The sequence below is a fragment of the Falco cherrug genome, chromosome 4 (genome assembly GCF_023634085.1).
Source record: "Falco cherrug isolate bFalChe1 chromosome 4, bFalChe1.pri, whole genome shotgun sequence".
Taxonomy (NCBI): Eukaryota; Metazoa; Chordata; class Aves; order Falconiformes; family Falconidae; genus Falco; species Falco cherrug.
In genome coordinates this window covers 19,932,379-19,958,558 of record NC_073700.1, presented here as the reverse complement: position 1 = coordinate 19,958,558, position 26,180 = coordinate 19,932,379, and the positions used below count along the sequence as shown (strand labels likewise).

At 40.9% G+C, this 26,180-nt stretch overlaps 1 protein-coding gene across 1 annotated transcript; it reads right to left on the bottom strand.

Moving 5' to 3' along the window:
* Positions 1-499: 499 nt before the first annotated feature.
* Positions 500-25,313, bottom strand: GXYLT2 (glucoside xylosyltransferase 2). The gene is made up of 7 exons (XM_055708848.1): positions 24,830-25,313; positions 17,057-17,246; positions 16,728-16,859; positions 10,068-10,319; positions 8,953-9,076; positions 5,577-5,749; positions 500-4,830 (listed from the first exon to the last, which is right to left on the bottom strand). The coding sequence occupies exons 1-7, from the start codon at positions 25,042-25,044 to the stop codon at positions 4,648-4,650; spliced, it is 1,269 nt and encodes a 422-aa protein (XP_055564823.1). The 5' UTR covers positions 25,045-25,313; the 3' UTR covers positions 500-4,647.
* Positions 25,314-26,180: the final 867 nt, after the last annotated feature.

Sequence of the window (26,180 nt, the reverse complement as noted above, 5' to 3'; positions counted from 1 at the left end):
CAGACGACTCACAAGCTTCTGTCACACAGGGATGTCACAGCACAACCAAGGATGTTGCAGCAGCAACTGTACAAGAGTGTCAATAAAATAAAATTAAATACAAGAAGGAAAAGGAAATTATGCTAAATGACCAAATCCTCTAAGGAGCAAAAGATAACGGAGAAACACAAGTAAGAGTAGAAGTTCAGTTTCCTTAGTTGACAGTTCTGATAGTTCTGATCTATGGTCACTGTAACACAGCTGGGGTTGCTCCATAACATGGGAGCACTTTGAGTAAAGTTAAATACATGTATTTGTCCCTTTCAGAAACATATCCCATATAATACTGTCCACTACGGTGCACGTAAAATTGTTAAAGAGGGACATTTTTCTCTGCTTGATGCAGAGATACATGTATACATACACTGTAACATCACTAACACAAAACTCCATCCCAGCCAGATCCAGTACACACACACAGAATCTTGTATTTAAAAGAAATCTATCATAACACAGAGCGTGCTTAAAACTTCATTTATTTGTACTGTAAGCCAAAGGATCTTAACACAGAAATGCACTGCTAGGCCTCCTTGGGAGCTATAAACAATTGGTGCACTTGTCAAGTAAAAATACACAAGCAATTAAATGACTGAGAAAAGGTACAGAATTCTTTACACACACGCGCTCATGTTGTGTACACACACACACACAGACGCACAGAGCAGTTTCCAGTTTCCACCTGTAAGCAAAATGATAGCAGGGCTATCTAAGCCTGCTTTGTAATAGGCAGGCAAATAGCCTAGAAAAACTCTCACATTATATAAATGATGCAACAAAATGCTTCCCACTCGGGCAGTTCTTTGTTGTACAACGCGCACTGGTAGCCTGACACTTTATTAAATGGCTTTGGGCTAAATGGAGGTGCTCAGCAGCTCTTAATATAAAGCCCCTATTTATCTATCTTTAGCAAGTTCAAGTATAATGTAGCAAATTTAAAACCCGAATATTTGACGCTGATACAGCAAGGACTTGGTTACATGCTGAACTTTATGCATTGCATAGAAGCTTACTGACTACACAGGCAAAATTCAGAGTATCAAACGTTTGCTGGGTTAGGGCTTGTGTTCAGACAACCCCCACGCAGTTGTCTGGGCCATACCCTGCTGTTCCTTTCTCAGTGTGAAAGGTGATTCTTTCCCTTTGTTATCCATACATTCCGCATGCTGGAGCTTCTGTTCATTTAAAGAAAACTATTTTCGTTTCCCCCCTGTGTTGTGCTGCTGCTGCTCAAGGTGTTACATTAGCAAAGGTGTTTTGGTTACATAATACCATTGGAAGTAACTAAAATACATGACAGGAAGGGGAAATGAGGGTATAAAGTCTATATAAATATTTACACATCCCATTATTAAAATAAATGAAGGCTAATTAGCAAGGAATTAGCCACAAGTATAAAATACAAAATGAATTAAAACTGATTCCTAAATAAGACTAATATTAGAATCAACTACTGTTAAAACCAAAATATAACATGGTTTTAGAAGCTGGAATATAAATTAATAATTCTAACAGCAACAACAAAAAAAAGAAGTTACATAATTGTTTTAAAACACTTTGGAGTACTTACATTATAGCTTTTTTCCTCAGAAAAAAAAGCACAGCAGGGGGGAACCTCCCCCATTCTTCCTGCAAGTTGATATCGCGTTAACAAAAATGTTCATGTTAAAGCATATACTTCATATATTTTAACAGCTGTTGAGAACATAACACAGTTCTTTCTAAGCATAATTTAGCACCTCTTGTAAACATAAAAAGCACTGTTTTAATCTCTAATCATTTTATATGCAGTAATGCCTTTGTTTTCTAATGAATTCCATTCCTTCATTTTAATGTGCCCATAGTTGCAGGGTTCTGCTGAATCATAGCTTACACAATCGCAGCCTCCTAAACTTCAGAGACTCAGCAGAGTTGCAGAGTTGCAACTGTCTGGGCAACAAGACTTTTGCTCTGCAACTCTGTGTGGCTTGTAGATACCACAGAAATGAGGAATTTGAGTGCCCAGCATGCATCTCATTGAGCCTCATTTGACCTACAATCAAGCTTCACCCTGATATTTGAAAATACAGACCAAAAGCAAGCTAATATTTTTTCTAAGTTCTCAGCATTGCTAGTCTAAAAGGTCTACCTATCACATGTTAGGCTTACATTATCTTAATCTTTTTAAAAGAACATGCTTAATTTTCCTTCATTGCCTTCTGAAGTCTTCAATGTTCATTTGGGTTACATTTTCAAACTTTTCTCTGTAGCTAGAAGCATACTGTTCTTTTTAAGTGGCAACTAAAACTTCAGCTGAAATAGAAAATACTTAGGCAAGTTGGAGAGGCAGCAAGATCTACACTGAAGTTTAAATGCCTTTCTGGGTCTTGGGCTTTCAATCAAAATAAACACAGAGCTGCCTCTATCCTTTGCATGTCAATTTATGCTTATGTGGCAAACACTGTCAGATAACCGAGCTGAGTCACAAACACGAACGAATTAGAATTTGCAGCACGCAGAGGCGCAAACAACAGACATTTCTGTCTGTCCTGCCTGTGAGGACTAGCACAGACCAGCAGTGAAGTTGCTAGGACCAGGATGACATGGCCTGTGTTCCAAGCCTCTATCTCTTCACACCTCCTCTGCTCAGATGACTCTGTAGCAATGCTGTTTGCCATGCTGTGTCGTTCACCCAGCATGCTTACGGATGTGTCACAGACATTTTCACACTTCAGTGTTTGGGAAAAGTTTGTCAGCACCTCATCCTCTGTACAGGCTGTTTATCTGGCAGCCTGAGACGCCAGCAAGACCTGCGTTTTCCCTCCTCTCATGAGCTGCCACACAAGGAGAGAGGAAAGTTCAAGCTAAAAGGACTTCCTTTTGGAGTCTGTTTTCTTATGAAGCTGCGTACCGGTCCTGACTGGAGAGGGTAGAAACCCCCAAAACTGCAATTCTTCAGAAATCCTACTTTTTAACTTAGGAAATACATGCTTTCCCTCATCCACACACCCCAAATATTTCTCTCTCATAAACGTACAGGATATATGATCTGTATCGGTTTTCCTTCCATTAATCATGTATCTCACCCTTCGCACCCCTCTCCTACTTTGCCTATTAAATGTAAAAGTGATTAGTTCCAAGTAATGGCTGATTTTTTTTGCTGAACAGACTTGAAATGCAAGATCATTCTCTCTGCTGTTTTCTTCAAGTGCTTACCTACACACACCCCTCAGGCTCACACTTAGAAAATGCCCTCTGGGAGTCCGCTCAGGTATCACTGCTCTTTAAGAGGGTCCTCACCTTCAGTTCCCCAGTGACTTGTCCCAAGACCTTTCAGCTTCTGCAAGTTTTAATAAGCTCTTGTCTGTGCATATCATAAGATGATCATCATACTTGCGAAATCTAAACTAAATGAAGTATTTTAAATAAACATCAAAGCCATCTTGTATCCTCTTTCACTTTGAGGTTATTCATTATGATCCTAGCATAAAACTCAGCTTCCAGGAACAAAAGAGCCAGGCAGAAATAGATTTCTGTGCCGCCAGCTTCTGGTGAAGCAGAAAAGAGGAGTCAGAGGCAGCATTTGCAGTCTCCCAACACAGGGATGGAAGAATGGTTGTCAGTGGCATATCACTGTTACTGTGGTGTAAATAGCAATTAAAGAGACTTAATTAAAGAGGAAAACAGATCAACAGTACCTGTTTTCGTACTCTTCATTCACAACCTTCTTGGACTGTGTCTGATGTAATTAGCATTACCAAGATAGGGAATACTTTCTTAAAACTGTAAGAGACTGGAGGGGAAGACCACAACTGTATTCCATGGAAGAAAGGAGCCTCTTGCTCCATTAGCTGTGCAGGTGCCACAGCTTCCACTGCATCCCCCTCCCATTACTTGTACATAGTTTTGCTATTTATGCTGTAATTGTTTTCCTTCTAATTCCTGCATGAGAAGCCCTCATAAAACTACTGAGGAGCAAACGGGAAAAATGACAGTCACTAGGCAGAAAGTGCTGTAAAATACAAAGTGAAGAGGCACTTCTAATCCCCTAATCTTTTTAAGTAAGAGAAATCTTCGGTCCTACATGTGAAGAATAGCAGGAAATAAACCTTCAGACAGAAGTGCAAGTTTAAGGAAGTCCTTTCCCTTTACTGTAGTAGATTTTAACTCATCCTATCGTGAGTGATCTTTTCTGTAATTCAGTATTCTCATGGTAGTCAAGAATTTATGCCCTACCATCTCAAGTTACATACCCTACATTACGTAGCTCAAACCGTAACTTCTCTGTCAAGCCTAAGGTCAGTACAAGCTTTTGCAGAACTTCAAAAATAGTTACAGTGAATACAGCTGTACTTAAAGAAATAAACTAAACTCATCAAAGTGAGACTCATCACCTCTCCCTGCTGCAACTAAGAGTAAACAAACACAGGAAGAGAACAGAAGACCTAATAAAGGACAGTTCAGGTAGACTTTGAGAATTTCCTCTGGTTTGGTAATTTCAGGGGTTATTAGGAAATCAGATAAGGAAAATACTTTAATTCTGAGTTTCAGTAAAGAAGTTCATACTCTTCCTTTATATGCTTCACAAGATGGGATGCAAGAATTAAAAACTCTGTAAAAATATAGCTACATTTAGTATCTGTGGTTGGCCCCCAAGTAGACAATGACACGATTTTCATACACCTTCTTCATAGTTTTCTCAATTTGCTTCAAAAATACTTGTGGAATTCTCCCACATAAAGTGTGCACTGTATCCAGAAATTTAGACTGCAGAGGGTAGTACAAAGACTGGAAGAGATTGTCTTCAAATGGGAACTAAAGAAAAGAAAAAAAAAAAGATTAGTTTTCACTAGCTATAAAATGGCATTTCAAAAGTTTCTGTAAGATAAAACCTTATATAGGTTGGCAATGACTTGGCCCTCACCTTCCCAAAGCATCATCAAAGCCTATCAACTTAAAACACTGGTCTGCTTGACAGTGCTTGCTTTCAGAAAAGTGTGTCAGAGTGTATTACCCAAAACAGCCAACCTCTCAGAAACCGTACTTCTAGAGTCTGTATTTAAAGAAAGTTTACTAACACAGGGGTACTGTTATGAAACGGATATTATTAGAGCGTGGACTTGTACACGTACAACATTCAAAGTGGATATATGGATTGTGCCTGTACACAGGCTTCTGCCTTCCACATGCCCAGAGGCTCCAGGTGCTCAGGGAGGACAAGCTTTCATTGGGTATTTATGGACCAGAGTTGCAGTACCACCAGGAAGAACTCCATTCAGACACTTTTCTTCTGCCTCCAGTACCACAGAAAAGCAATTTATCAGCCTTTTTGATTAGAAGTTTACTATAAAGTGAAGGAAGATCATTTAAACTACCTCAAATACACGCATGCAGTCAAACAGGAGAGGTGAAAGCAACCTTGTCATTTTGTGTCTGATGGATATACATAAAGCGCAACTATGCTCAGCCTGATCTGCTGGAAGAGCAATCTGAGTGACCCAGTTAAAGTGGTAATCTACATTGAAATAAAACAATTGCCTCTGTTGAGCTAGAAGACTTACATCACGTATCACTTCATAGAGTGCCTTGAATGTAGGCTGTTTGTCATCGTGGTAGACACCTCTATTGCCATGCAGAATAGAGACACCTTCTTCTTCTGCACCTTTACAGTTGCTTCCGTACATACAGTGATCAGGCCGGTAGTTCCACTGACATGGGAACACATAGAGACACTCTGACAATGTCAGTCAGGGGAGAGAAAAAAAAGACACATCAAACAAGAGTTACAACAAATTAAACTGTGTTTCTATAAAAAAGCTGGGACTGATGATCAGAAACAATTCAGTTACTTCTTTTGCAAATATCCCAGCTAGATGGAGAAACTTCTTTTCCTCAGAGGATGACTATACAAAGCTCGGCACTGACCTGAACTAACAGAAAGAGAGGGCAACACAACTGGGTTCAAACATAAACCAAGCAAGGATTTTACAAAGCTAAAAATGCCAGAATTAAACCCAGAGAGTATGCACCAGGTGGCACTATCTAGGGTCCTCTGCCCTAGCAAGAAGTTTCTGGAGCTACAGAAATGAGAAGGGAAGCACACATAGCGGTGAGGGTTATGCAAAATCCTGAATCCTGCTGGAGACAGCATGGGAAAATTTGCAAAGCGTACACAGTGCTTGCTGCTGGAGCTTTCACTGAGGTTATGATAATCTGTTATACTGACAGCAGAGCATAAGAGGTTGTGTATTTTATCCACAGTCCTTCTAAGGGTTGTCATCCATTAATTTCACAGGTCTACGTTATTTAAAGATGAGCCTAATTTCTCAAATGGGCTTGTAACTTCCTGTCTCCTACTGATATTTTTTTTTAAACTTTCTCTGTGCACCCACAGCATTTGCAATATGCTTAAAATAAATCATGCCAGTCCCTGTGACCTTTTTGCTTCAGAAATGGAGTACAGTGTATCATTGCACGGTGCTGGCAGGTCACATCAGGAGCACCGAAGATTGAATTCTTCACTTGGCCTTTCCTAGCTTCCCAGGAAGTCTGCAGCTGGTCCTGTGTGGTTCTTGAAGAAGTAGGAGAAAAAGTTTCTGAAATGTTTCCTCCCTTAAGGCCTCTCTATCAGGAGACTTCTCCAGAAAGGGTAGATTTTAAGGGGTTTCCATTCAGTCTGACCTGTCACACACCTGGAATTGCTCCCCAGTGTTGCTAAAACGACAGGAAGAACAGTAATGCCTGATCCAAACCCTGTTACAGTTAATGAGGATCCTTTCAGTAACCCTGAATAGATGTTTGCAAGTACAGCTCGTCAGCAGGTCACTGTGGGGCGAGGATGTCATCAGGTGCTTACTGGGTTTCATACATGTCACCTGAGTATTCTTGGTTGTCTCCCCACTGTGATGTTTCTGTGCATTTTTGCTGTCACAGCTGGAGTCAAACCCTAGCTGCTCTGTGAGCCTTCAGATCCATTAATCATCAGAACAGTCTTCGGAGATGGGAGGAAAGGGGGCCTCTCTTGAGGCCCCAGGTAACACAGTTCCATGTATTTTTAAGCCAACACACTGCATCTATAAAAAGCCACCTGCAGCAGTCTTGACTGATTCCTTCCCAGGCCAGTCTCAACAACCCAGCAGTTTAAAACCTCGGGAAAGACTAGTTTTGTGTTTTAATTGTATCCAGTTCTTTTGTTGCCTTTTCTTGTGCAGTCTGATGTTACTTAATTTGTAAACAATTATTTACCAGTTACAAGCAAGAGACAGACTATGGTGCAGAAAGAAAGTCTCAACATGTGGATTTCAGAGAGAATACTCTCATCACAGAATTAAATTATTTTTGCAATCTTTGGGTTTTTTCCTCTGCACTGAAGTTAGCAGCTTGAGTTTGACTTCACAACTGATCTGATTTCATCATTTTCTTCCTTTGGTAGACCCTATTCCCATAATATTAATTTTGTTTTGGAAATTAATTTATCATTTCATAATGAAGATTTCTTCCACTTTATTTTCCCTAGGCTCGAGGGCAATAACATGGTGTACCAGGGACACTGATGTCTGACATCTGTCTGCAGTAAACAGATGTTAGCTTATTGCTTTGCTTTTGCTCTCTCCTTTCATTTGCCTGGATTTGGGTATATCCAATTACATACCCTATGACTCCTTAGAGAAAAAGAAAAGGGAACAGAATAAATAAAGATAAATCTAAACTTATTCCGTTAAGATCACTTGAGGGAATACAAGGTCACATAGGAAACAAAGTAAAGCAAATAAGAATGAATACTTAACATCCATTTAGAAGCACGAATAAGGTTCTCAACTTCTTTGGGAAGCACATACTATGCTACAACTTTGAAATCCTCACATTTCTCAGATGTTACTGTTTTCAGAAGTGCCTGAAGTCATTTCTGTGTGATCAGTGCAAAATACTTACAAGGGGCTGAATTTCCAGAAACTGTCTCAGCACTTGTGGAAAAAGGCACACCCTTCTAAAATAAAGATACCTAAACTTGCCAGTTCCTTGGAAGCACACACTTATGTGAATACAACTCCAATTCAAGAGGAAACAAAGGACAAGTCAAGAATATTACACGTTGTTTACAGAGACATTGTGCAAGAGTGATAGACAAGAATCAAATACGATGTTTTGCTGGGCTGACAAGGACGTACAACATTGGTCATAACCTGGTCCACACTAGGATGGGTGGGTTATGCCATCTCTTCCTTGAGAACAAGGTTTTGAGAGACTTGAAGTCCTCCACAGCTCCTCACACAGAATACAGAAGAGTAGAAAACACACAAATCTAAGCAGCAGAATAGATGACATTATCCTATTGCCTGCTGAGGCTGGATCATTCAGCTGAGAGGCTGGATCGTTCAGCTGAGAGGCTGGATGCATCCTTCTCAAAAAGTAACATTGAGTAAAGGAGAAAAAGTAGGAAGGGAAACAGTTTTAGCAGAGAGATTCCAATGGCTATGTCTATTTTCTGTTTATATTAGCTTTGTTACTCATTTGCATCAATTCAGCTGGATTTCCGAAAAATAGAGCACAGCTTTTCAGAAAGTTTTCCAATTTCACATTCCTATAAATACCTGAAACAAAAACATTTTTTCAGCTAGGCCGTGGTGCAGTGGCACTCTTAAGCACGCACACACCTTAAACTTCATTCCTGCATTTCATCATTGATGTTATACTGCCTTATTTTCTAAGAATCTCCAGAAAAAAGATTTACTTATTCCATGGAACCAAGTCTGAGTTCCACTACCTGCACCATTTTCAGAAGTATTTTCATAGGTTGTAAATCCTAGGTGTACTTACATTAATATCATGCCAGAGTACATTATGCATATTATAAATAACAAATAGCACTTTTAAAAAATTTCAAGTTCAAGAGATTTTCTTAACACAGATAATCATGACTCAAGAATCATTACTTACCTGGGTTAAAGTAAAAAATTATATTTAGTAAATCCTGGTCTCCCCATGTAATATAGTTTTTGTACTTTTGATATAATGGATATAACATTTCCTCCCAAGTCAAACCACTTGGTATCATGCTGTTCTGCAGAGCAGAAAAACAGAAGCAATGGGTTAATACTGTGAACAGTGATGTCATAAAAGACTCAGAGTGCGACACCCACATATTAGGAAGTCTGCTAAGCTATGTCAGATACCTAAGTGAAAAATGAAAAACTTCCAGGAAATGTTAGACCTGGACAGGGCTGGAACAGCAGAGCTGACTGTGCTCCTGTTTATCTAAACAGGAAAGGACGGTCTCCTGGGTCTAGCTCTGATGTCAGCTCCTGCTATTCACAATCTTCCTATTCTGAGCAACAGGAGGGAGAAAAACTGGTAAAGTGGAAAAATGCAGTGACAAGGTGAAAACTGAGATACAGAAGTGAGGAAAAAAGCAGACTAAAAATTACCTTCCGTGTGAATTATGATATTAAGAGCAAGGGCTTTTGTTACTCAAACCATTCCTATAGCAATATAGGAAACCCCTGGCCTTGACTAAGAAACAAGACCACTTGGGGTAAATGAAGTTTTTAAAGAGATTAGAGAATATGTGCTTAATGAAACAAATAAAGATTTTACAAGTCATGCCTTTCACAAAAGAGGGGAGATGTCAGATGTCAATGAAAATGTTTCCTTCTGATTTATATCAATTCATGGAATCACTTGATCTGCAGCAGGATACAAATTTCTCTAGTTAATTAAATCAAGCTTTCCAATTTTAAAAACAACACAGTGACTGCACCGAAGATCCCCGAGTTTATTCTTTCATGTATCTTTCAAGGGAAGATGAAATGTGGAAAAAGCCATTTTCATTACTGCTAACAGACTGCTTCATCTGGCAAGTTCTCAGTCCTCCAGCCTCCTGAGGAAGTTTTACTTGTTTTAATAATAATTTTCACTGTAATTGCATTTAGTACCCAATTACATACATCTTAAATTTTTCATATTCTTTATATTACAAACTTTATGTAATTTTATACTAAGATGTGAAAAACACATAAAACATTAGTTTCTGCAACAGCTGTATTTCTTCTCACCTTGAACTGAGTGTTGCGTATCCGTGTTAAATTCATTAGCATCACTCCAGAATTGACTCCTGTTGTCCCATAATAAGGGTGACGCGCAAATCGACTATACCAGCCAATCTTTGGTATTTCGTGTTCTGGGGCCATAGCAGCTAGCTGTGTTGAGTTGAACTCTTTCAGGATGTGCCAGATGTCATCGATGGGCCTCAGAAAGAGAACATCAGTGTCCACATAAAGGAGAGAATCCACATCCTTTAAAATGACCTTTTGGGTTTGCACAGTAAGAAAAGAAAGAGATGAAAAAGAAATAACAAACAGGAAGATTATTGGCAAAATTTTAAACTGGTAGATTGAAAGAGGTTATTGATTTATCAGCTAAATGTAATTACACATAAGAACAACAGTTATCAGGTTATTGGCTTGTTGTTTGTTTTGTTTGGGTTGGTTTGTTGTTGTTGTTTGGTTATTGTTTGGGTTTTTTCCAAACTACACAGCAAAACAGCTACCAAATTACAGAAGCTGGATTCTAAACTTCATACAACAGTAATCCACTGAGCTCTCAAAAATACCTGCAAGGACTATTCAGTATCAGTTCAGAAATAGAATGCAAAGAATATATATTTACATAGCTTTGTCAGTTCTTTTCAAGATGCCTAAGTGGTGAAACATATAGCTTCTTCCATAGTCAGCAAGCGTAAGTTAGTATAACAGAATACTTTTCATCTCCATTTAGTATCATGTTTCCTTATAAGTTTCTAATGACTGTTTTTCCTACTACAACCTTGTGGTCCTAGGAGACTTATATTCAGTATTAATATATACAAATATTTCACATTAATTAAGAAAACTATTGATCACAAAAACGTATATGCATCCTGCTGAAGACCAAAATTTACTTGGTAAATACAAATGTCGTATTAAAACTTATCAGGTCAGATTCTGATCTCTGCTGTCAGACTCTGTATCAAGAATAACCACAGTAAAGCTAGTCAAGTCAGAAGGGTGTAAACTGTAAGTTAGATCCAAGATATTTAATCTGTTCTTGTGGACAATGTTCCCCCTTGTGGCTATCCAAATCCTTACATGCTCATTCATTAATTTTTGTACGGCAAATCATATATATTTTATCAACAGTCCAAGAAAACTCCCTTGATGTTTGCACCAGCTATTTCTAAGGCTGTTTTTTAAGGAATAAATATCATTAGCTAAAGCTGACCATCAGTTTCAACTGTGGTTTTATTGCTGCTCTTCATTATTTCCTAGAACTGTCCAAAAATTCCTGATGGACTAGAATTTTCTTACTTTGGTCTCAGCCAAAAGCCCTATTTCTCTCCTTTCTCTGAAAAGCAAATCCAAAAGGCTACTGATTTTCACCATGTTACAGAACAGAACAATCACTCTGTTATCCATTTGCAATGATACTAATGACAAACTCTCCTATTTATGCGGGTAACAACAAATTCCAATAAAGAACTTGAATTTTACATAAATTGAAATGTATTGTGACTGAAGATTACCTATGAAATAGATTGAACAACATTAAGATTTTGAACAAGGTGGTGGTAGTGAAATTACATTTAAGCACGTTCAACAGGCAACACAGAGATGCTAAACCCATGAGTACTGACCTAAATGAGATTTTTCACCTGAATGAACACTTTGGGATTCAGACTGACATTTAACCAAGTTTAACAAATCCCTGAGCTATATTTCTGACATGATAATTACATGTTCTTCCTAACAGCAATACAAGCAGGAGAAGGCAAGTGCCTCTATATTTTAAACAAAAGTTCTGTTTACAAGAAACTAAGTAAACAAGTCCAACACAATCCAGATCACGCTGCTGGATGGAAGGTTATAACAATACCTCATTTTTCCACAAAAAGTACAAAACAGCATGTGGAGATATCAATAAATCAGTGATACAAATAATTCAATAACACATAAAGAGCTCAGAGGTAAATATTTGCACATATTAGATATCCTAGAGTCCACTACTTAAAAACAAACAAACAACAAACCAACCACAAAAAAAACACAACCAAGTAAAAAAGACAGCTACTTTAAGAGTAAAACAGCAGAAGACAGAGAGCTGAAAAGAAGAAAGGGGCTTTCAGCTTAAGGATATCCTGGATATTGTATATTATTCTGCAGCACCTAGGAGCCCTAATTCATACAGGCCTACTATATGACATCATATAAAATCAAAATATATTGGGAGGGAGAAAATATTCACCCCAAAATTTAGTTGGAGACAGGAGATGACACATGACTACAAAGAGAGCAGAAGCTGCTAGACTTTGCCCGAGGCATCCACAGCACACTGTACACCACGTAATATTTTTTCTAAGGCTGCCCTGTTCAGGCGTTTGCCAATAGAGAGTTAAGGGGGAGGTTTAATGGGCTCATACAGGCACTCCTCCCAAGCGTAAGTGACAGCCTGGGCACTGCTTCTTCCAGCAGAAAACTGTTCTTTCAGCAAACTTAAATATACACAATTTACTGTAACGTTATTTTTGCATTTTTATTTTAATTGTAATCCACTTACAATGGACTGTAATAATTTCCCTATATATAACAGGATTCAGGCAGGTATTTCAGTTCTTTGTGAAGTGGGTGCCTACCAGCATTTGACCCCACGCTTTCCATCTTGTATTCCTCCACTCAGGCTTCACACGCTCTTCCTTTCTCGTTTGTCGTAAGATTCTCCCCTCTCCTGTGTCTGAGGTGTTGCCCCACAGTGACACTTAACAGGCTAAAAGAAAAGCTGTGGTACTTGCTTTAAGCCCTTTCACATGTGAAGAGTTAAGACTTATTTTAAGCCTACACAGGCCAGTTTGAATTGATCACATCCCCTTCTGGCAATGCATTTAACTTCACCTTGGGTAGGAGAATTTAATTTCAGAAACTGTGTCTGCAAGAGTTCTGTGCATAACTCCCAGGATTTCAATGGAGTTACACACTGGGGATAAACTTCATTTAAATAACTCCGGCATTCCCAGTGTCCCATAGCTTTCAGGTAGCTCTGTTCCTAAACTAAATAAAAGTTTTCAAAATAATACATTTGACTTTACGCAGCCCTTAAAACAATATTTAGCTTTTACTTATTCAAAAGCATACAAGAAGAGACAATGAATTTTTGACTCTGCTGATTTTCAATGTCAAAACCAGGTGAGCATGGGCGCAAGGCAAGCTTGTGGTCCAAGGGACCTTGCTCCAGCTTGCTCTGCCTGAACCAGATGCTGCACAGCTCATTCTGGGAGTGCACCGAGCCCGCCAGCAGGGCTAACCATAGGGACATGACTGCCGGTTAAAAATGACATGCATCTGACCTGGAGCATAAGCAATGCAAGACTGTGTCTGGTAGTCCGAGTTCATGCTTACTAGCACAAACCATGTAGACATACCTGACAGACTGTGATTTTTTAAAAGAATGGTCAGGAATATGGCTTGTCTGTACTTGTGTTCCTCCTCCCTCGACAGGCGCTTACAGCTAGAAGTGTGATCTTTTTTTTGCAGCTACATAAAGTATTCTTAGCAAATCTGTCAAAAAGTTCTGCACAGAACTGACTATATTTAGCCTGACACTTCACTTAAATACTCAATTATCTATAATTTGATTTCACAACTTCTGTCTCCATAGATTCTCCCTGTGTTAGCAAGGTTGGCAAGTAATAACACACTATTGTGTAAACACATATTGGTGTATTGTGAAGCTGTGCTACCTAATGGTTTGTAACGGCTAGCGTGGCAGTTTATCAGAGCTTTATCCAAAATCAGTGACAAATCACAAATCTTGATGCTAACGTAGCAGTACCAAGAAGTCAAATTACTAAAGTCAATTGTAGCAAGCAATTAACTCAATTTACAACAGAGATGGAGACTTTTATCTAGATAAGGTCCTGGCATCTATTCCCAGTGCTGCCACTGATCCACTGGGTTGGATACTTCAGTGTACTCCAGAGGACAGCTATAATACAGGGATATTGCTAATCTACCTTAAAAGCTCTTCAGTAGATTAAGTGTTTTGAGAAGGGCTCTATATGTTAGTTACTATTAGAACTAAAATAATCCAAAAATCCCTTAAGCATTTCATATAGCTCCAAAACAGCAATATAGAGACAGCTGCAAGCCAGCTCTCTGGTATGCAACATTCGTGAGAACAGAAGAGTTTTTCACCTGGTGTCTTAACAACCATGTTAGTGTTACAGAACAGTTTCAAGGGATTGCTGAGAGCATTACCTTCCTACTTTATTTTTAAAGTTTCATTTTGTGCTCATGTTGAGATCCACATCTCTCTTATTATGTCTTTGCAAATCCCATTGATGGTTTTATCATAGTAGACTGCAGCAAGAGGTTTAGACTTGTGAGATTACATGGAGGCTCAATGTACTTTCCCTGCATATAAGTGGCAAACACGATCAGATGTCACTGAATGCCTCTACAAAATGCAGGATGCCACATGATCTGTCCTTAATATTTTAGCAACCCAAATAGATTGATCAAACTGGGAATGTGTACATCAACCTGTTACCCAGGACAAAACAGAACCCTACTACAAGCTGCAGGATCACATCCCAGAGCTAAGCTTTATCAGTGAGTAAAACCATCAAAAGATTCTTCAGTTTTCCCTTAACACATTCCTCATACCCTCCTGTCCACTTTCACATGCCTGCTGGTGCTGCAGAAGACAGATTTCTTTGGCAGGAGAGGCACTTGTGAATCAAAGACTCGCATTCCACTCAGGCTTAGCATTATCAGGAGCAAGACAATTTGCACAACTGAGAGCTAAACAGCTGATAAACTCAACTACTGCTCTCCTGGGGTCCTCCCCATATCCAGTCACACTTTATGCCACGGTAAGGGAAAATGCTTAGTACAGGGAAGGATAAGAAAAAAAGGATAGATATCCTGCTGGTATTTATTTAAAATAAAAGTCAAAATAGTTCTCTAAACAGTTAACACTAGAAATCCTCTGCTCCCACTGTGTGTGGACCAGATTTCTACAGCATTGTCTCGTTCAAATGGGATATCAAATCCTAGTTATTAAGCACTGAGAAAAATAATGGTGGCTGAAATCACCCAGAAACAGCCCATGGTTCTGTCAGCCTTCAAACTTGAGTACCAAAGTCCAACTGGACACTTGCCACTTCAGCCATTACTACAACTTGTTTACTTATCCACATCACATTAGTGTCAGCTGCAACTGCTCTCAGACAACCACTCCTACTCGAAGCCATAAACCTCAGCCTGACCACACACAACATTTTGCAACTGCCCCAAGAGAAACAAACATTTACAGTTCAGGCTGCCTCCTAGTTTTGCTAAGACAACATGCAGCAGTCTAATATTCTTTACAAGAAGTAACTGGAGAACTGTCATGGCAACGTGCAAGTGACAAAAAAGGAAGCAAAAAAGCACTGCCCAGCCTAAAGGAATCAGCATGAATACATAACCATTTTCTGTCATCAGAAGGGTGCTGACAAATAAAAGTGAAACTGTTTCTGTGAATGACAGTCTACCAAAATGACAAAAAATACTACCGAAATACGAACAGAGAATTGTGTTTACCCAGTGAAAACAAGCCCATCTGAGTACATACTTACAAACAATCTGTACTGAACAAGCTAATGCTTAGAGATTATTTTCCAGGTGATACAAATATTTACTCAGGGAAGAGAGGGTCCCTGCTGAAGCTGGAGTTACTTTCAGCCCATCTGGCCTCTGTGCATTTGATAGTCTAACCCTAAAAGGCAGATAAACAGAACTGCTGACAGCACATATTTTCTCACATATGTATTCATAGTCTACGTATCTGGATGTGCAGCTGTCTCCTGATTGTTTCCATCTGAGAAAGTAAAGATTTCTTTGTGTGTCCCCCCATTTCTCATAAGACAGCAATGAAGAAATCTGGATCATGTGAAGAGCATGTCACTTTATTGGAGCCACCCCCAATCAACAGCAACACACAAGATATTTTTGATAGATGATCTCAATTCCACAGAAATCGCTTTATGCAAAAGTTCATTCAATTTCTGATATTTCTGCATATGCAACATTGTTATCAACACCTTCCTTCTCTCCAGCAACCTTAAATATCTTCCAAGTTTATGACACTAAGTATTATACAGCAAAGAATACAACTTTTCAGTGAATCTGAAGATCCCATCACACACGGGGCTCTTGTATGAAATCTGACTTGGAGCACATTGGAATTCTCACCTTAAGGGCAAATCTGACAGTGTTGGAGAAAGAAATAAAACTCAAGGAAAAGGGACTGCTGAAAGCATCAGTCTAAGGGCTAACATATGGAAAGGGAGATACCAGGTACAGACAATATGATGACTGCACACCGAGAGGAATGTTATTTATGGAAGGCATGCAGCATCTACCCTGAAAAGAGTTCTCGCACCGACTCTTAGGAGTCCAAGAGGCTAATGGAACTAGAGACAAATAAGAAACACACATCCTTTGTTAGCAGGAGAAAAAAGCAAGGCTGGATTTCTGTTTTTGTTTGGTTGGGGTTTTTTTAAGTGGCTAAAGCACAGACTAAATTATCTTTAAGCAGATGTTTCAGCCTGAAAATAGTTTTAATGTTATACCAGTAAAGTTTCCTTTCTGTGGAATTAACCTTTTCTTGAAGCAACGTACTCAGAAATCCAGGTGCCTTACCGGAAGAAAAAGGCGCTGGGCAGCACATGGTTTGAATAACTTTTTCCATTCCTGAGCATTTCCTACAGAGAAGGTTATTGGGTAAATGTTGTGTTGAAACTTCTTTGTATATGAGGAAGGCCATTCCTTTAACTGAAAGACATGGGGGAAGGAATTAGACACTACATGTTATATAGCTTTTTCTAGGGAAAAAAAACATGCATAGGGAATTTACAAACAATGTGCAGCAGAAAAAGTGCTTAAGTTGCTACTTGTTGACATCAATGTAATTTTTCTCAGAGATTTGTGACTTACAACTCATTCATTTAGCAAATGACAATGAAACTCACCTTCTTCTCAAATTCAGGCTTAAGGGAGTCCTCAGAAAAAATGTGAAAACAGAGCCTCCTGTTGCTAAAGAGAACTGCTGATTTCAGCATGATTAGCGTCTCTTCCAGCCGGTCCCCACATGCCACCACTGCCAGATGCATGCATTGCAAAGATGAAGGCTCTTTTGAATGTTTCTGGTCTCCAGGCTTCCTGAAAATTCATCAACAGGCATATAAAAAATACTGAGGTAGACATTAAGAGAATCCTGCATTAGCAGATTCCATGGCTTTTTTCTTCCCCTTCATTTTCTAAGGGTTCAAAAGTTTTTTTCTGACTAGGTATCCACAGAACATGCAAGTGGCATGCCAATTTTTGTCAATGATACAAATCAGGAGCGTTAAAATTACAACACAATGAAATATGCCATTTTCAGAAGTTTTCTGGTTACTCCTATGTTTTTGGATTTGCATAAATCACTGCACTACATACACAGATGAAACTAATTCAATAGCACCTCAAACCAGACAGCAGCTTTCTCTGTGCAAATGACAAGCTTTTTTTTCCAGCTTAGAGGTTATGAAGCCAGAACGGACTTATTACAACCTAGCCAACTTTCTAACACAATGCAGATCACAGAACTACATCCAGTAACTTCATTACTAGGCTCCTAATGGTTAGGCGGGAAGAAGACATCCATACCTTAAAAAAAATATCTATTCCATCCATATGTAAATTATTCTAACAGTTAATTAATTTTGCTATTAAAAGTGCATGCCTTAATCCTGGCCTGAAGGTGTTGGCATAGTTTCAAAGGACTGCTCTCCATTTCACTTGATGGAATCCCTGAGATTTTCCTAAAACAGAGATTTTTAAAACCAAACATATTCACATGTCCCAGACGGATCAGACTGGCCCTTGTCTGCTTGTGGAATATAAACTCTAACTTTTTCACTTAGCACCCATCTGTGCGGGCTTTAAATAAATTCCAGCTAGACTACAAGGGAATCTGCATGTAAAAGGCACACTGAAGCTACTTGCTTGCCAGAAAAATCAGGGTTCTCTTGGGGAGTTGAAAACATTTTGAAAATATGGCCTTTTGGGTTTGTGTGTGTGTCCCCATCAGTATGGGGGTAAAAATCACAACCTCCAGGAATGCTTCCTCCGTATTGCATTGACATTCCAACACAAATAACATTTCTACTCCATTACATGGATGTGTGCTGTCAAAGCAACTAAAAGTACAAGCATCATAATCAGTATTGGAGAGTTCAAAGGGCTAATCATAGATCACTACCAGTTCTTGACATATCACTGAACAGAGGACATCAATCCTTGCCTCTTCTCAATTCACAGTGCACACAATTACACACATACAATTACTCAGTAAAGTTAATACTAGAAACAAAAGTTCTAAATAGAGAGAAAAATGAGTTATAAAGCTGCCATCTTTTTTCCAGACATTAAAATGCTGCTCTGTGTAACAGCAGCATTCTATACTACGGAGTAACCCACCTCTGTATTAAGGAATACCAGCCAATGATACTTTACTAACTATAAAACGCAACATGTTTCATTAAGGGTTTAAAGTCTTAGGCTTTAGCCTTAATTAAACTCCAATTTCATCGGTGTATAAATAATGGAATACTACATCTATGTGAAATGGTATTTACTTTCCAACCTATTAGTGTAAAAACCACTGAATTATTGAAGTGAATAATTAGCTGCTCACACAGATCCCCTTTCCCCCCTTCTCCCTATCTGTTTAATGTTTCCTCTTAATTGAGTCTCTAAATCAAGCCATATGCAGGATGAGAACTGCTTTGATACAGCTTGTGGCAATGGAATTCACTGGGAGAGGGACTAAACTCTAAGCTTTTATTGAAACACTTCAAAACTCAACACCAAAGCACTAAGCTTTTCTTTGCAATTTTAGCTACAGTGAACTCTCCATTATGCAGCTATTTTGTAGTGAAAAATCCAGTATATGCAGACAACCACTACCAACGAACAGCCTTAGCGGAAGCAAATGTCCATGAAAGCAGAATGCCCTGCAAGCCCATGACAGCTACAGATGAACAAGAGACATGCTGTCTGCCAACACAGACACACACACCCCCAGCCCCAGAGTGTGGAGGAGAAAGCTGAGCCTTGGAGATAAAGAATTATGAGTTGTGAAGGCCTAGGCTGAAACGAGTTCAGGAGCCTGCAATGCCCTAAGTAGGAATAAGAAATTCTGAGGAAAGGAGCATGAGGTGTATTTGAACTACCTCAGTAGTAGTCCAGGACACTGAAGGCAAGTTAGTGAGGGAAGCAGCAATGAGGTACAGAAGAATGTTGGGACACAATATTTGGCATTTTTTTTTAAGTAGGAAAACTAAAGGGCTGTGAAAACAAAGGCAAGCTGGAAAGGGAGATAAAAGTGTGCCACAGCAGGATACATTTCACAGCTATTTCAGTTAGCTTTTACAAGATCACTACTATTATCCAGAAGTCTGAAAAGTGGTAGGTGTAAAGGCAACGGCAAACTGCTAGGAAGGCAAACGAGCAGATTACAGCAAAGAACATCACAACTCCCCTTCCCTCCTCTGCTAATACATGCTGGTACATACAGTGCAAAGAAGAATGGAAGGGACTGGGAGAAATAACATTGGGATGAAAGGTTATTCCTTAAAGATCTGCAGCATCCAACCAAAACAGTTCCAATTTGACCAACACCATCTAGGATGCTTCACCCTCACACAGAATACATGGCTATGCTGGCTTATCCGGATCCCCTCTTGAAAATAAGAGGGCCTCCACCACGTGTCATCAGAGACAAAGTGGAGGTTAGAACTTGGCTTATACCTGTGAAGCAGCTACTTCATTTCTACTGGAGTAGGTCGGGCTGGGCACCAGGACCCTTCTCATTCAAACAAACTTGCAGCTAATGAAAGGCCTTCTTTAACCTGAGGTTTCAGATAAAGTTAAGGTACACACTGAACTATGCATCGATACAATGTATCTCCTCTAATAGTAAACGTTTGTTTATCCTGCCGTTACCAGTGGCTGAGCAAGCATACTGGGAAACTAGGACTTCTCTGAAACACTGCCTGCTCAGATGTTCCTAGACAATACAAAAGGAAGATGAAAGGTGTGTACTTTGTTTTTAAAGGTTCATACTTTGTTTTAAAGGCTGGAGTACATTAATAACTGGTAAACTGTACAAAGGATACAATTTGTAACATAGAATAAAAAACAGCTGGCAAGCAAGAAAGAAGATACTGCTAGGTTATCAACCTAAAATATCGATAGGCTTTTGACATAGAAAAGATTTCAGGCAGTAGTTGAAAGGCGGGTGAGCACCATTTTTGGCTCTATTTCAGCAAGTCAGCCCCTGAAAAGCTTTGGGTGAGTCAGTAATTCTTTATGCTTTAGTTGTCCTACCTGTAAAATGGAAACAGCTGTTACAGTAGTAATAGTTACCTACCTCAAGAGACTTCCAAGCACATTAAAAAGTACATAGGTCCACACAGTGTACTACAATCATTAATAGTAACCTGTTCTTGCTAACATTCATATGTGCATGCACTCATTTATAGTTCAACTTATTGGTTATGGATCGAGTCTATAATTGGATTTCATAACCTAAATTAAATGTTCAAATGCATGTAAAACAATAGTGACCTGGGCTTTAAAGTTTAATGTGTTTGACAAGAACAAATAAAGAAACTATATACACAAGGTCTTTGTTGCCTTGTTATCCGTCTTCTAATTTCAGTACAGAAATGTAGCTTGTTGGTATATTATACATCTATCTTACATAACATGTCCAACTCTGTGCTCTGTTCCCTGTTTTACCTATTTGTGCAGAGAAAATTGCTTCCTGCTGTCCCTTACCTGCTGTTGTTCTATTATTATGTGTCTTTAAAATTAAGCACTGTTGCCTAAGATTAAGAGCTACAGAAAGCATCAGGAAATCCTTGCAGAATACATCCTTATGAAACAGCTGAAGGCAGACTTGATAATACGTAGCACATTAAAATGTTTATAGCAAAGGCCTTCCAACAATACAGACCAACTCCCACCCAGTTGCCCAATGGTATTTTGTTTACTCCATACGCTTTTTTCCTGACAGGCATGGGTATTGACACAGCAGAAGAAGCCTGAGTGCTCAAGCACAATAGTGTACATTTCTAGGTCTTAAAGTTTAGATTACATGCAATTTTCTTATTAGTCACAGCCAAAGTGTCTCAAACGTAATTAACCCAAAACCTGTCTACATCAATCTGGATCCATTCAAAATAATGCATTCCCATCTCATTACAGAGCCTGCTAATCTATTCAAGTGTTCAAATTTATTCCTGAGAGAAAGGTAATGCATGCAGATTCTTACAAAATGCAATATAGTTGTTAGTTTTTAAAACCTTCTTCATATTATGATCTCATTTACTCTTGCAGCCTAAACAAGGTTAGATTTAGACATTGTATCAGAACTGGTGATTCACTAAATAGACTCCTTTCCCGACAGTCAACACTGAGTCAATGTCCCAACAGTCACTCAATTATATGAAACACATTATCTCACACACTTTAAAATATAAATTACATGTTTCTAAACAAAGTTTTCTCACTTCAATGCAGTTGCACAAAACTGACTGTGGCTGCTGACCATCAAAAACTTGAAGTTTCAGCCTCCTTCTACTGCTCAGTGAAAAGGGAGAAAACCACTGAAAACTAGAATGAATGTTTCTATCTTTTCCTTTTATCAAGTGAGTTCTTTGTTAGACAAGTTATGAGCTCTTCAGGCCTTCAGCATGTTATTATAGGCCATCAAACTCAATCCAAACTCATGTGCACACAGGCTGCAAAGAAAGAAGTATCTTGACAGGTTGCCATATAAGACATGTTTTGCTTTGGAAAAGTTACTTCCAGGGAACTAAATGTGCTGGCAATGGTTCACTTCCCGAGCCTCGCCACGCTGGTTTAATAGAAAGTGTGGCCACATCTGCCCTTCAAATGTAAAATAACCCTTTTGCTTTTTGATACTCTGTACACATTGGTTCGGCATGTACTTAGAATTCTTCATATTAAAAAAATCTTACTGAAGGCATAGGACTCGCCACTTCCAAGAGGAAGGATCAGTAAAACCACCGTCAAAAATCAGTTTTCACTGCTAACCAGAAACTCAAATGCAATGCTCATCTATGTTTGTCAAAATTATCTAATGACCAAAGCAGGACACATGAATGTATTTACTAATAATTGCTAGGTACCAGCCAGCTGAATTGCAACTAAATTAAGGTTTTATCATGTATTAATACTCACATTAAAAGAAACCTGCACTTCTTAAAACTTAAAAACTAATGTCTTCTATCATTATCATGTGACTACAAAAAGTGGTATTGCAAAATCCCACTTAAAATACCATTCACCGTGCCTCCAACATGACTAATTCTTATAAAGCGAATACATATCCTAGATAATGCTTCTGATTACTTCTGAGTTCAGCCCAAAGTCTGCATCCTTCTGACAAAACTACACAAATCAACTTGGCAAAACTGAAAACTTTTTACATTCACATAGAGAAAACTTCACTGAGGTTATCTGAATCAATTGTGCAGTCTACATATAAGTACATATACCACGATCAGTTCAGAAGTTCTTACACAGTCATAATCAGATTTTTTATTATCCTGAAGGAATATGAAGAGATCATATATGATCTCTCACATCAAATAAAGAAAATAATCTTCCTTTGCTCATGAGGAGTAACTAAAATAATCATTATTTGTATTATAGGAATGAATAGGCAGTAACAACCCTGATTCAGCATGTTACACATTGGATGTGCTTTACTGTGAGCATATGCATACACAAAGCCTATCAAATCAATGGGAACACTCACTCCTTGAGTTAATAACTTGTTAAATCATTGTTTCTTCCACTCCAGATTCCAGCCCCACAGAAACAGCCTCACACTGCTTTCAGTGTATCTTGGATTAGGCTTTTTAAGCAGATTCCACCACCTGATGCCTTCACTGTGCAAGTGTGGATGCAATTCATTCCAGAATGGCACACGTTGGTGGGTATTTCTGCCCTTCCAAGAAGACTGGCATCTGCTTGACTTTGACCACATTATGTCACACTGCCACCCCCCCACTCCCCCCCAATTTTTTTTTATGGATGCCCTCACCTACATAGATTTTATTTTACTAGAATCTTTCAGCAAGGGACAGAACTGGACCCACAGAATCGTGCTTCTCAGTTATACTAACTCCTGCTAGTGCCAACAGTGTGGGATCATGCCGTGCCAGCAGATGTGAGGGGGGGAAAAAAAACCAACCACCAAACCTCACAAAAACAAACGAAAAAAAATTGAAGAAAAGGCATGGTTTAAATACAGCATTCCTCTCTTTTGGGTTTTTTGTTGTTGTTGTTGTTGTGTTGTAGACCTTGTAAAAAGTACTTGCAAAGTCAACAAATAATAGAAAAGTTAGATAACGTCAAATTTTGGACCATGAAGATGCTCATTGAAATGGAACAGTTGTTTACACTCTCTAGCAATTTCATACTTTCTGGGCTCCTTCCTTCAGTGTTCTTCTTGATTTCCATGATAATCGCAGAGATATGCCTTAAAGAAAAATGACTTCAGGAGGTACAGTTGCTAGTGGAAATAATCCTGCTTTAATACATGCATTTGAATTCTGTCCATGATCCATTCTCAGCCACAGTAAACATCTCTTGCATTCAGTAGGGTAACAATGCTCATAAGAAACCAACTGCTTTAATAAGTTAAGGAATAAGAGCTCAAAACCCAGGAATAGTCTTTCATTCAGAACATCTCTGTGAAATCATGAACCAAAGACACAAAGACATACCAAGTTAATTAGATATATGAGGTCACACTGACCATAATATAGTTGGAATGCAAAGGGGAAAACAGCCCTCCACCCACCAAAAGCACCCTGCCCTATCTTTTTCTGAAGCAATTAGTTTTCAAAAAATATTCTGCCCGTAAGGCACTGAAAGAGGAAACACACCACACCACGATTTTAAACTCTTTTTTTAAAGTTCTGCTAAATTAATTTACATATAAAAAGCATTCAAAACAAAAAGATCAAGAGCTTTAAATCCACTGGTGCCTTGCAGTTCGGAACATGGTAGTTCCGCACAGAAATAGCCAGGCACCTTCCCTGCAACATTAACGAAAAATTCGCAGAAGCACAGCTTCCGAGGCTGACAGCAGCTCCTCACGGACTCCAGCCAGCGAGTACCACACTCCCCACGTCAGCCTCCAAAACAAGGCCAAAACTAATGGAAATGCAGCTATTTCAGAGGCCGCCCTCACACAGGCACGCAGAGGAGGTATCATCCTGCTCGGACGTGGGGACCAGAAGCGGAGGTAAGACCTCCACGCACTTTCATGGCATCTCTGGCAACCATGCTCCAAGTGAAAACACACAGGAAAGTTTGTCCTTCTCAAGCCAGAGCAGTTTGCACGAGGGTTTCTGATCACCAGCCACACGCGGAGACGAGGGGAAGGAGATCTGGGAAAGGGAAGGACGAGGTGGCAAAGGGACACCGGGGAGCGGCCACAGCCGAGGGGACCCACGGGGCGGGAGAGCCCGGGCACGCGTGGGGCTGGGGCACGCCTGACAGCGGGCAGGCTCCAGCGGCCGGGCCGGAGGTTGGCAGGAGGGACCCGTCGGGCTCCCCCGCCGAGGGCAAAGACCGGGGGGGCGGTCGCGCGTGGGGCGCCGGCCGGTCACGCGTGGGCCGGGCGAACTTCCGCGTCCCGCAGCCGGCACCGTTACCTGGCGCTGGCGAGTTTCCCCCGGGCAGGGCTCCTCCGCGGCGGGCTGCGGCTGGGCCGCGGCTGGCGGCGGGCGAGCGGCGCGGCGGGGCGGGCGGGCGCGGAGGGCGCGGGCGGCGGGCGCGGGGGCGCGGCGGCGCTGCCCGCCAGCAGATAGAGCAGCAGCAGGCTGCCGAGGCACAGCAGCGCCGCCGCCACCTTGCAGGAGAGCCGCATAGTGCGGGAGGTCAGGGCGCGGGGCGCGCCGCCCGCCCGCCGCTCAGCCCGCCCGCCGCCGACATCGCCCGCGGCCCGGCGCGGGGACGTGGCCGCCGAGCCCCGGCCCGGCTCCCGGCAGCGGGGGCGGGGCGCGCCCTACCGTACTCTCTGGACTAGCGGCCCCCGCCAGGGGGGGCCAGCCTGCCGCCGCACGGGCCCGGGGCGCCGCGCCGGGACGCCCAGCTCGCCGCAGCGCTCGCCCGCTGGCCGCAGAACCTCTGGGAGACGGCCCGCAGGCAGAGGTTACGGGGCCGCGGAGGCTCAGAACGAGTCTCGCTGCTAAATAACGCCGGTCAAACAGCGTTTCCGCGTTGCAGGAAGGAACGCTGCCGGCAGGCTGCGCGACTCACGGGTACCCTCCCTTTCCGCGCCCCGCGGAGACCCCGGCCTGATGCGATGTGCGGGGCTGGGAGAGCGCGAGTGTGTGCGGAGGGGTGCTCAGGGAGCGGTGAGCCAAGAGGCTGGTCTCCGCAGCGTGTTTCACCTGACGGGGCCACAGGCACACGGCTGTGCATCCCCCCACCTCGCAGCCTCTGGCCATCACCTGCCTACACACCAGCCCGGTCACACCTGCTACTGCACCGCGGTAAAGAGCATCACCTGTAAGAGCAGTGAGGGAACAGAGCCGCTCACTTACCTTGGGGGGCTTTGAACTTGTCCTCAAATGACTGGCCTTAGCCTGTCTTCTGTGCCTCATCAACAGAGACTGCAACGCTGTGAATTTCACAGAAATAAGTCCTGCTTAGATCCATAACCTGATTTATGACCTTTAAACGTACAGCATGACAGAAATACAAGCCATATTGCTGCTCCATGGAGCTGGAGCAGAAACGGTGAGAAGAATGGAGACACCAACCTGGGAACTGGGAAAGCAGAGCCCCCCACGTCCCTCATGGTGTCAGTACTGGAAGCGAGCTAGACTGCGTGGCGGTCTCAGCCCCAAGGACTGCCCTGCAGAGCGGTGACCTCACACTGCTGACCCACACTGGAGAAAGGCCATGGAGCTGAGATGCCCAGCGTAGCTCTCAGCATGTCCCTCACCTCTGTGGAAGTGTGCTCTCCGCAGGGCTATTTCATCTGTTTTAAACAAATAA